This window comes from Staurois parvus, unplaced genomic scaffold (assembly GCF_062004578.1).
Source record: "Staurois parvus isolate SC_StPar_1 unplaced genomic scaffold, SC_StPar_1.0 ptg000597l, whole genome shotgun sequence".
In the NCBI taxonomy this organism is placed as follows: domain Eukaryota; kingdom Metazoa; phylum Chordata; class Amphibia; order Anura; family Ranidae; genus Staurois; species Staurois parvus.
Genome location: NW_028318393.1, coordinates 1,860,632 through 1,873,642, shown reverse-complemented (window position 1 = coordinate 1,873,642; position 13,011 = coordinate 1,860,632). Strand labels below are relative to the sequence as shown.

The 13,011-nt window shown below is 36.2% G+C and overlaps 1 protein-coding gene across 4 annotated transcripts in view; it reads right to left on the bottom strand.

Moving 5' to 3' along the window:
- Positions 1–13,011, bottom strand: part of LOC149449887 (myomegalin-like) — a 415,368-nt gene that overhangs the window by 96,232 nt on the left and 306,125 nt on the right. For all 4 annotated transcript variants that reach the window (XM_089692642.1, XM_089692639.1, XM_089692640.1 and 1 more), the window contains one exon: positions 955–1,068. In XM_089692642.1, the coding sequence (XP_089548768.1) occupies positions 955–1,068 (114 nt within the window). The remainder of the gene's footprint in view (positions 1–954; positions 1,069–13,011) is intronic.

Sequence of the window (13,011 nt, the reverse complement as noted above, 5' to 3'; positions counted from 1 at the left end):
TGCTCTGTGCAAAACCCCCTCACACAGCAGGTAAGTATAGACATGTTTGTTATTATTATTTTATTTTAATAAGCCTTTAGAATCACTTTAAGGCCACAGAGCAACATCACATGTAAATCCAGCCCTCCATTAATAGAACCTGGTCCTCATCCCAACCCTGCCATGACCACAAATGTCTTCAGGGAGGAAAACATGGCACACTCCCTATTGCTGTGACCCAAACTTATTTCAGTGAAATGTTGGCCCACATAGGACAGAAAGGGAGTGAGTTATAATGAGCATCCTACCCACCAAGCAAGACCTAGAGGCAGTCTCAGAGAGGATAGAGGGCGCACTCAGACAGGACCCAGATGACAATCCCAAGGACCTGCACCTCATAGAGATTCCACTTTTGAAGCAGATGTGATAGGATTACACAGCTGCATAGAATGTCTGAAAGAAACTCACGCTACACTAGAGCATAGAGCCACGATTCGACCACCGTATTGATAATCCACCATGCAACAAATGATCTTAAAAACAGAAGCAGAAGAAACCTCAAACACCAGGTCATCCCAATCTTATATACCCTCCTCCACAGGGACCCCTCTTAAGTAAGATAAAGAGGGGTCAATAGGGTCCACAGTCTAACTGCCAGAGTGGCAAGCAGCTCGTGTGATGCACTTTTCCATATACACTTTCCTTCCTATTCTGAAAGAAACAATTATGCAAAAGAACTGGGAAAAGGTTCACTAGACGTGGAAGGCCACCAAAACCACATACTGCCAGACCTCTACAGATGTACCTTCTAAATGTACAACATGCTGAGACTCATGCTGAAGAAGGCAAAGGAAAAAGAAGCAATATATCTGATTGGTCACAGCAGGTCACATGGTTCCTGTCACTGCCCACGCTCAGAAGTATTACAAAAATAAATAGAATTAATAAAAATTAAATTGGACATTCTATTATTACCTGGACTTGTTGTTTCTCGATCCATTTCATTTTCACTCTTTCCACATGTTTCATAGCCTTGGTCCTGGAAGTCCATCTGCATTTGGCAGCTATCAGACTTTATTTGGACTTCATCTGGACAAAAAAAAAGTACAGTTATTTAAGTGACGTTTATAGGCCTTCCCCACTTACAGCACACATATATCTGATATACAGTATATCTATGCGCCCCCCCCCAGTTTGATATGTAGAGGGGAGGACAGTGTGGATTTGGTAAATGTATGATAATTTGTATGATTTCCATCAAATATATAGCATGAAACAAACAATATATGAAGTCTATTAACATATTTTTGTCATGTTTTCTTTCAGTGAAAACTACATACATAAACTTATCATGAGATAATATTGGCATAACATTTATAAGTAAAATAATAAGTGTTACAGGATAAGTACAACTTTTGTAACATGTTCCATGCTACACCCATATTCCGATGCACTGGGCTCCGTTCCCCCTGTTCCCCCGTTTTGACAGCTCTCAGGGAATCTTCCCCCCTGCTCGCTGTCACAATTTAAAAAAAAATGACTGTGCATGGCTCCGCCCACCCAGCTGTATGATTGTTACATCTAAATTATGATTCGGCACTTATATTGATGGCAAGCTTGCAAAATATTTGGTTTTTATGATTAGTCATAATTAATATTAATATGTGTAAGTGGTCTGTGACAAATGGTAGTATTTACTATTCTTCAATTATAGCTGAGACCAAAAGATATACAAGTTAAGCTGAGATAGTATATACCAACTGATAGTTGAGTAGACTATATTTAGATATAGTTGGTTAAAAGTATCTGTTAGTTATGTCAAGGTTATTAGAAGTGACTTACTATTACATTACGTATTTTAATAGTATCTGTGTGTATTTAGTATACATTTCTAACATTGATACATATATAGTTTAGTGATTATACATTGATATGTTCTTAAGCTATACTATTCTGTAAATATATAGCTGAGGATTACGTCATTAGTACATCAGCATACATATGTTCCTGTCCATCAAACATCATATGTATAGCATCCCTTCCTTTTATGAAATGGCTTTGCTAAGCAGTAATAATTTCCATAGAAGGTATTAAGATCACTAACTATGACGTACATTTGCCTCTTAAAAGTCCATGAGACAACGGACAAGGGGACACTCACGCTCACACACTTACACGCTACATAACTCTTGCATACACACGTCTGAGATGCTGGAACAGGTGCTGCAAGACAAGAGATCATCATTAACGTCACTTCCGTCTTCTCTCTCGGACTTTGAGTTGGACAAGGACATGAGAATCGCACATGGCAAGGACAGCCATGACAGATAATGGTGACTTTGTTTTAAACGTTTGCTTGTCATTTTTACAGTAGTTTTATCTACATGGAACTGTTCATAATACGCTTTACATTGTTATTTTACACCATTGTGTGATAAAATAAAATCACACTTCATTTTTTATTTCAATGGCTCTTTCATTCATAATCGCCTCAAGACACTAGAAGAAGTATTATATGTGTCTAAAAATCCAACATTTTGGTGAGCCAGCCACCGCCGAACGTTTTTTCTACGTATTCCCCCATGCCTTGTTAAGGGGGAAAACTACGCACAATTCTGTGATTGTCAAGTCTTGGGAAAACACGGTGAAAATAACCTAGCAGAACAGGCGATTAAACAGACTTGGACGAGAGGTCCAGTGACTGAGCCGGGTCAAACGAGAAAATCTTCTGATTACGGTGAGTAACAATTATGGAATTTATTGATGACTTAGTAAATGAAAGCAAGTTAGAATTTAAAGATGTTTCTTTATATCCTGAAGACAGTCAGCTATGGCACTATATGTATAACGAATGTTTACAGGCCAATATTCAGATAGATAAATCTAGATTTACTGTGCACAGACAGCGTAAGAAGATATCTAACATCTTAAATTTAGTAAGAATATTCAACAAAATGATTTTGAATGTTGATTTATCTGTTAAAAAAGCTTGTACATTAAAACAGACAGAATGTAGCACTGTACAGAATACAGAACAGCATGAAAATTTGTCTCAAGATGCTCCTAGTTGCCCAAACTGTGACATTTTTTGTAATTACATAGAGAATCTTGAGGAACAAATTGACTCAAAGACAAATCTTTTGTTAAGACTGCAGGATGACAGTAAACAGGTTGCCATGATAAACACAGATGACAAACAGAGTGATTCAAAATCAGAGCCACGGCTGGCCGATATTTCTGAAAGTTCGGATATTGACTCTGATGATCAAACACAAATTAAACATAAAGAATTGTTATGTAAAACTGCAAAACTTAAGTTGCAAATACATAATCAATTAATGAAAGTTTTAAAAGACATCCCTGCTTATGATCCAGATAAAGATATCTACAGCAACATGGAAATATATGAAATGCATGTCAAATGCCATCAGATTTCAAATCATGACATAAATTATTTATTTCCGATGTGGCTCCCAATTAAATTTATGTCTCGAATTAAAAATTCTGTTATTAACAATAAAGATCAGAAAAAACATAATGACGCGACAGACAGACTGCGACAATTGCTGTTATGTTCAACAGGTGAAGACGTACCTTCTGTAGAAATGCTAGACTTACTTCAGACTACTGCTGACGAAGACCCTTTTGAGTTTAAAACTAAGTTTTCCAAAGCATATAAAATTATATTTGGAGTAGAAAATGAGGAAGACTCAGCTATGATCAAAGCTTTTGTAAAGAAATTCACGTATTTAGACCCAGTAACCATTGTCATAGCAGAGGAAAAACAAAATTTGAATGACATAGTAAGTTTCATTGACAAAATTCGGAGAAAATTGAAAAATAGCAATCTCACTTATGAGGTAGCTGTGCTTCAAAGTGACAACAACAGTCAGACTACAGTTATGCCAGGAACTACAGGTCCCAGTAAGAATGACAACGACAGATGCAAGCAAGTGAGCCATAATGAGTATAGCACATGCTTTCACTGTCATAAACAAGGTCATATCAGACGCCATTGTTGGAAGTTTAAACTTGACTCACAAATAAAGACCATATTGGGATAATATTATTATTATTATTTTTTACATATTCATATACGGAATATTTTTTGGTTAAAACTTCATAGAGTTATTCCAGTTATTAGAATATCTTTTGTTAAAAGATTTAAGAAACATATTACTCTTATAGGAGCAATATAAACTTATGACACATTTTAGAATGGAAAGTATATTTCCGGAGAGTTAAAATATTATACAAATATTATTACATAATTTAATTATTATTATTATTAACTATTATTACTATTATCATATATCAATTAACATTATGATTAAGAATTTTTAGGAAGAGAAACTGAAAGATAAGGTATAGAGTTTTGTAGGAAAGTTATTTTTGATTGGTCCAGTTATGAAGAATATATACGATCATTTGGTATAAGATGGTGTGTATGGGACATGAATGAAGTGTGCATTGATTAAACATTAATTCTGAACTAATCATAATAAGGGGGACATGTTAAATCTAAATTATGATTCGGCACTTATATTGATGGCAAGCTTGCAAAATATTTGGTTTTTATGATTAGTCATAATTAATATTAATATGTGTAAGTGGTCTGTGACAAATGGTAGTATTTACTATTCTTCAATTATAGCTGAGACCAAAAGATATACAAGTTAAGCTGAGATAGTATATACCAACTGATAGTTGAGTAGACTATATTTAGATATAGTTGGTTAAAAGTATCTGTTAGTTATGTCAAGGTTATTAGAAGTGACTTACTATTACATTACGTATTTTAATAGTATCTGTGTGTATTTAGTATACGTTTCTAACATTGATACATATATAGTTTAGTGATTATACATTGATATGTTCTTAAGCTATACTATTCTGTAAATATATAGCTGAGGATTACGTCATTAGTACATCAGCATACATATGTTCCTGTCCATCAAACATCATATGTATAGCATCCCTTCCTTTTATGAAATGGCTTTGCTAAGCAGTAATAATTTCCATAGAAGGTATTAAGATCACTAACTATGACGTACATTTGCCTCTTAAAAGTCCATGAGACAACGGACAAGGGGACACTCACGCTCACACACTTACACGCTACATAACTCTTGCATACACACGTCTGAGATGCTGGAACAGGTGCTGCAAGACAAGAGATCATCATTAACGTCACTTCCGTCTTCTCTCTCGGACTTTGAGTTGGACAAGGACATGAGAATCGCACATGGCAAGGACAGCCATGACAGATAATGGTGACTTTGTTTTAAACGTTTGCTTGTCATTTTTACAGTAGTTTTATCTACATGGAACTGTTCATAATACGCTTTACATTGTTATTTTACACCATTGTGTGATAAAATAAAATCACACTTCATTTTTTATTTCAATGGCTCTTTCATTCATAATCGCCTCAAGACACTAGAAGGAGTATTATATGTGTCTAAAAATCCAACAATGATTCATTCACAGCGTTTTGAGAAAGGGAAACTACAAGTACCGACAGCCTTTGCAGCTGTCCGCTTGTAGTTCTCAATTAACTACTAGGGTGCTGCTGAGCACTCTACTAGTTCATTGAGTCTTCCTGTCAGAGTGTAGCTGCCTGTTCTCATGAGGTATGAGGAGACAGATACACTGACAAGTCTGCAAGAACCTTGCATTGCACCCAGGATCTGCTGATCGCAGGTGCAGTGCTTTGCAGGATCATAGTAAAAAAATAATAAATGCACACTTTTTTACCTACAAAAAGATGTGTATGTATTTTTTTTTTTACAAAGGTGAACTTATCCTTTAACAACATACAGTACAGTCCTGAGAAAATGGATCAGTTCTGAAACATATAGACCTTGGTGTTGTAATTATCTATATCTGCTATAGTCAATCTTACACAAAATATTGTGACATAGAAGGTGATTTTAATATATTTAATTTAGTTTTTTATGTCTTATTTAATAAAAAAAATATAATTTTGTAAATATGATGTGGTGTTTTAATGATTAATGTTGTATATACTGGACATAAAGTCCCATCAATGAATTTTACTGTTTTCACAGAAAGAAGAAAAAAAAAAAATTAAAAAGAAACATAAAAAATAATTTGTGGATTGTCGCTTTTATTGTTTCTTTTGCCACTTATTTCCTCTCTTTGAAAAGAACATCAAATAACAATAATAGGATTAAAATATAAACAAAGGACAAAGACTTCTTATCTTATACCCCCAATTAGCTTTAAAGGGTATCTAAAACAAAACTTTAATACATTACATTAGATCTATGTTTCTATTACAGCTTACCAGTCCTTAGATGTGCTATATTTGCTTTCTTTTTTTCAGGCTATTTTCTTTTTCACCTGGTGATCCTAGCAGTAACACATAATGTTCACTCACTGTACTGTATCTACAGTATGTCACCATAAAACAAGTAGTGTATTAGGACTCCAGAACACCTCCTCATCTTGTCAACTTCATAACATAGGGTGAGTTGTTCTGTAGTCCAGCAGAGTAGAACTAGGCAGGTTGATAATAATGCTTGGGATTTCAGGTCAATGCACACTGGGTTTCTGGCAGGATCAAGATGTATTTGTTGTACTTGCAGAAAAAGTATCTAAACTAAAAAAACAATTATCACATTTTTTTTTTCTTGGCTTTAGATGAACTTTGATAAAGCTTTTTAAACGATTTCCCCTGATCTTATTAATAATCTACATCTAGAAATACATGCTGTTTTGGTTGGTGATAGTGATTGCATGATTTTGTCAGCTTCCTTACATATATATCTCTCCATCTAGATTGTTTTGTGTTGTTGGCAACTCCAAAGTTCCATAGATCATTTTGCAGCCTAAGGTATTTGTGTAAGTGCCATGTTTTTGGTGCATGGCATATGTGTGTGTAGTGTCTGGCAAAGTTTATGTTGTTACCATGTTATCTTTTTTATAGATTGACATAGCCTTTTTCAGCTCTTGGGGAGCATTACCACTCTCTCTCCCTATCTATGTGTGACCATTGGGGCTGGGGGACGGTTACTGATTGCCCTTCCTGCTATTCGTACCATTGTATCAACTATGTGCCTACTTACACATCTGTGAGAATGCAATAGGATGTATGATTTATGTTCCTCCATTTTGAACATGTATGTTCATAAAATATATATATATATTAAGGTAACGGTATAGTGCTGTATAATTTTGTAATTATACACTATGTTATTTTTATGCTCTTAGCAGCAAGTCACAACTGCAACCCTTGAACCTCTGAAGAAGCTAAAGTGCAAAACACGTCAGGATTTGGCACATCCTTCCTTTCATGGACTAGCACATTTCGGCAAGCAATATTTAACATCTAATGTCCATGTGGGAGGGAAAGTGCATGATGGGGATTGTGATGTTGTGAAAATAATGTGATGCTGTAGTTTCAGAATGTTTTCTTATGGAATGTTAATATCCCATGAATACTTTTAAACTATTTGTACAATAAAAGCTATTTGTTTTATTAAATATGGTTGTCATTTCTCTGAGGGTATCGGCACCTACAAAGTCCCAATTCTTTAAGCTTTCTTTTTATTGGTTTTTCATATGCAGGGATGTGGTGGCTGAATGTACCAACCAGACCTATTATTATTTTGTTGTATTTAGAAAGGCTGCTGTACTCAGTCATTGTAACTGTGCTAATATCAAATCATTTATCTAGCATAGGCAGAGTAGGAGACCACCAGTGTGTAGCCACTACCTTTCTAGCCACAATGAAAAGTTAGGTAAAGTAATAAAATGGGTACTGTATCTATCTATATGTTGCTAAATACTTCCAGCAATAACGGGGGGGGTTCAGGCAACCCATTTGAAGAAGTAGAAATTTAGTAGTTTTCCACCAGAAAGTTTGTGAGGAATTGCAATTCCAAATGAGGTGATGGGAGAAGGGGTCAAACTTCTCACATTTGGCTCAGATTGGTGCTAAAGCTGTATCTTACAAATATTATGAGTATTAAGTATGATTAACCACTTCCTGTCCGGATACTTTTACCCCCTTCCTGTCCAGGGCAGTTTTCAGCTTTCAGCGCTATCACACTTTGAATGACAATTGCGCTGTCATGCAATACTGTAACCATATGAATTTTTTACCATTTTTTTGAGACAGATAAAGCTTTATTTTGGTGGTATTTATTCACTGCTGGGATTTTTATTTTTTTTGCTATGTAAATGAAAAAGTCCAAAAATTTTGAAAAAAAGTGTTTTTCTTATAAAATTTTGCAAATAAATAATCTTTCATCATAAATCTTGACCAAAATGTATTCCGTTATATTTTTAGTAAAAAAAAAAATAAGCCAAATTAGTTTATAACCAAAAATTTTAATTTTTAAACTTTTTTTTTACATTTTTATTTTATTTTTTTATATTGTTATTTATGGTTTTTTTTTCTTTTTTTTTTTTTTTATAATTTAAATATTTATTCATTTTTCATTTAAAAAACAATACATATTTCCATATATTGAAAATATAATATTACAATTTCTCATAAATCATTGGTTTCGTATCATTTTCATTTTCTCCCCATAACTCCCTTAACCCATTACCCGCCCACCTCCCACCCCACTACTATATACCCCTGACATCTGACTGATTGGCTTGTATCTCATATTCTCTGGAAACCTAGGTTTGAGAACCGAAGAGATAGACTAAGAAAGAAAGAGATGCTAATTACTATATTCTCTCCCTTTTCCTAATCCTTTCCCCACCTCTTTTCTCTTCGTTTCTTCTTATCCTCTCTTTCCCTTTTCTTTATGCTTACTTACTCAGTACCTTTCTTTACCTTTACTTTGAACTCCTCCCATTTCTCCCATTTCGCATAATACATCACCATCCTATCTTCCTGTAGATAATAGAGTTTCTCCAATCTAGCAATCTGATCTACTCTATTCATCCAATCTTCTTCCCTCGGTGCCTCAACCTTACGCCAAAACCTAGGAATCAGACTTTTTGCTGCGTTTAGGTAGCCCAGTATGCCCAGTTCTTTACATTTATTTCCAGATATCATTGAGTTATGGAAAAGACAGATTTCAGGATCCAATCCTATCTCCACTCCAGTGAGAATTTTGATTTGGTTTGTAACTTTTTCCCAGTATGTGTGTATTTTTGGACATTCCCACCAAATGTGATACATCGTGCCCAACCCTCCACATCCTCGCCAACACCAGGGTTGCTTCTCCTCACTCATCTTGTGCTCTATCACCGGTGTGACATACCACCTTGTCAAACATTTAAAATTCATTTCCACTTCACGCATACTAATATTTTCATGTACCATTCTATATATTTTCCTCTGTGTGTGTTCTTCCCACTCCACTCCTAAATCCTTTTCCCATTTTTCTATATACTTTAATTTAAACTTACTATCTAAATCCGTGAGAGCTTTATATGCTTTGGCAGTGCTGTGTTTCCCATCACCTCTATCTTCTAAATATTTCTCGAATTCATTCCATTCTTTCCTAGTTCTAAGGGGCTTCGTTAATTTCTCCACAAATTGTTTTAATTGATTATATCTCCATTTATCTATCCCAGTGAAAATCCTTCCCTCTTCCTTTTTCAAATCCTCCAGTGTTCTTAAGTTTACCCCCTCCATTACATCTCTCAACTGAGCGTCTTCCTTCATAATCCATCTACCTGAGATTTCCTCTTTACCTGGGGGAAAAGAGTCTGAATTTCTTAGTGACATTAATAATGAATTAAAATCCCATTTCCTCTGTTTGTGCATTTTATCCCATTCTCTTATTACAATCCTCGTGTATACACTCGTGCTCTCCTCTAATTCTCTAAATTGTGGTGGCACCCATACGCTCCTACCCAAATCCTTTCTACTAAGTGTATTTTCTATTGTGACCCAATGTTTACTCTTTAAGTTGTGTGTCCAGTCAAAAATTCTCGCTAGGATGGCTGCCCTGTGGTATCTTTTGAAATCCGGGACTCCCAACCCTCCTTTTCCTTTATTTCTGCTTAGCACTTCATATGATATCCTAGGTTTTTTATTTTTCCATATATATTTAGTAACCATTCGCTTGATTGTCCTAAAATACACCCCTGGAAGATTAATGGGAATCATCTGGAATTTATACAGTATCTTAGGGAGAATTACCATTTTTATCAGATTAATACGGCCCAGCCAGGAGGGATTTCCTCCACCCATTTTCCTCAGTTCCTCTCTGATTTCATTTAACATTGGGATATAATTAGCTTTATAAAGATTCTTCTGTGAGGGAGTGAGTTTTACTCCCAGGTACTTTATTTCTCTATTTTTCCATATAAAGGGAAATTCTCTCTGTATATTTTCTTTTTCACTTTTTGGAAGATTTATATTTAATATCTCTGTTTTGCTCGGGTTAATTTTTAAATTTGACATTTCCCCATATTCCTTCAGTGTTTTCATTAAGTTAGGAAGTGTTATCCTTGGGTTTCCAACATAGAATAATAAATCGTCCGCAAATGCGGCTATCTTATGTTCTATCTTTCCAACATTTATTCCCTTTATATCTATATTTTTCCTAATTGTTGATAACAGGGGTTCCAGTGATAAAACAAACAACAGTGGGGACAGTGGGCATCCCTGTCTGGTTCCATTTGACATTGGAAAGGTCTCTGATCTCTCTCCGTTTACCATTACCATCGCAGACGGTCCTTCATACAATCTTCCAATCCACTTTCTCATCCTACTACCCAGTCCCAGGACCTCCAGTGTATCCATCATAAAACTCCAGTTAACCCTATCGAACGCCTTCTCCGCATCTATCGAGAGCAGCACTACTGGATTTTTTTCCATTTTACTCTTCTGTATAAGCATCAGGGACCTCAACCCATTATCTCGACCCTCTCTTCCTCTAACAAAGCCTACCTGGTCTCCATGAATCCAATCTGGCATCAGATCCCTTAACCTATTCGCCAATACTTTTGCATACAGCTTCGTATCTACGTTCAATAGCGATATCGGTCTATAACTTGCACAATGGGTGATATCTTTACCTTCCTTATGTATTAGGACCACCTGTGCCAGAAGGGATTCCTCTCTTATTTCCATCTCTCCCCCCAACGCCTCCATATATCTCTTTAATTTAGGTAGCAGTAAATCACTGTATTTTTTATAATACCTCACAGTATATCCATCTGGGCCTGGGCTTTTTCCCGTCTTAAAGCTTTTTAATGCTATTTTTAGTTCTTCCTGCGTGATTTCGGATTCTAAGGAGTTTAATAGTTCTTCACTCAATTTTGGTAATCCTGCATTTCTTAAATAATCCCTTCTTTTATCAATATTTGTCATTTTATCTTTATTTATAACATCCTTAGGGGCAATATTATATAATTTACTGTAGTAATTTTTAAATACCTTTGCAATATCTTTAGTTGAATGAACTAACTCTCCCTTGGAGTTTTTTATTTTATCTATATAATTCCTATTCTTCTTTCTCCTCAAGGCTCTCATCAGATATTTTCCTGGTCTGTCTCCCCATCTATATCTTTCACCAATGATCTTATTAAAAGTTCTCATTTTTTCTTCCTCCATTACTTTCTCTAGTTCTTCTCTCTTTTTTATCGCTCTTTGCTCTATCTCTCCCCTTATGTTATTTTTATGTAGGAGTTCCATCTCAGCTATTTCCTTCAAAAGCCCACTGATCTTCTCGCGTCTTTCCCTTTTTTTCTTTGCCCCAATCGCAATAAGGATTCCTCTTACATATGCTTTATGTGCCTCCCACACTGTAGCTAGTGATACATCCTCTGTTTCATTTTCCTCAAAGAACCTCTCTATCTCCTCCCTGATCTTCCGGTCAGTATCTGGATCTGTGAGGAGTGTCTCATTCAACCTCCATGATAAACCACCTGACCTTTTCCCTCCCCATTTTAATTCCATTACTACAAGTGCATGGTCCGAGATAGTTTTTGCTTCTATTTCTGCTTTAACCAAATCCTCAACAAGTCGATGGTCCAGCAAAATATAGTCCAATCTAGAGTATGTCCTATGTACACTAGAGAAGAAAGTGTAATCTCTCTCTCTCATGTGGACAATTCTCCAGCTATCCACCAGTTGGCACTCTTTCATCACCCTTTTCAATGGTCCCATGGACCTATTTCCCCCTCTCTGTACTCCAGATGTTGTATCTATTTGTGGATCCATACATATATTAAAGTCACCTGCCACTATTAGATATCCCTTTCCAAAATCCATCAATCTTCTCATAACCCCTTTCAAAAACATCTCTGGCTTCTTATTAGGGCAATATATGTTAACAAGCGTACATTCTATGTCATGTAATTTACCCTTCAAAAACAAATACCTCCCCTCCGGGTCTGTCTTTCTCTCTTCCAGTTCAAACCTGATGTTTTTTGCAAATCCTACAGCTACTCCCTTAGTTCTCTTATCTGGGGAATCTGCATAATACCATGTCGGGTGTTGTCTAGAGTATAACTTAATATTTTTTTTTAACTCTAGATGTGTTTCCTGCAAAAAAACAACTGAGGCCTCTCTATGTTGTAGTTCTCTATATAGTCGAAATCTTTTACCTGGGCAGTTTAATCCATTTACATTATGGGTCACGAAGCGTATTTCCTCCATATTTTATTTTCCTTCTTCCTATTTTACCATTTCCTTTCCTCTTTCCCTTCCCTATACCTCTTCTCTCGTACCAGATGTCAGTTTTGAAACTCCCTATCCCCAATCCCCTCCCTCTTCTCTCCCTCCCCTTCTCCCCCCCCCCTCCATCCCCCCCACCTCCCTCTCCCCCCCCTCCCACCAACACCACGACCCCCTCCCCCCCTCCCCCTCCCCCCTAATAGGTTTTTTATTTGCCTATAGATCATCTGTGGAAAGAGTCCCACTTTTGATTCCTATCTGGGGGCTCAGCTCCGTCCATGTGCCGCTCACCTTCCCCCCCTCCTCCCCGTTGTCCCTCTATCTATTTGTTCTCTGTTTTCTCTTCTAACTAGCTGCCATTCTTCTTTTCCCAACATAAATAACTCTCTCTCCTCCTCTTCCCATCCCGG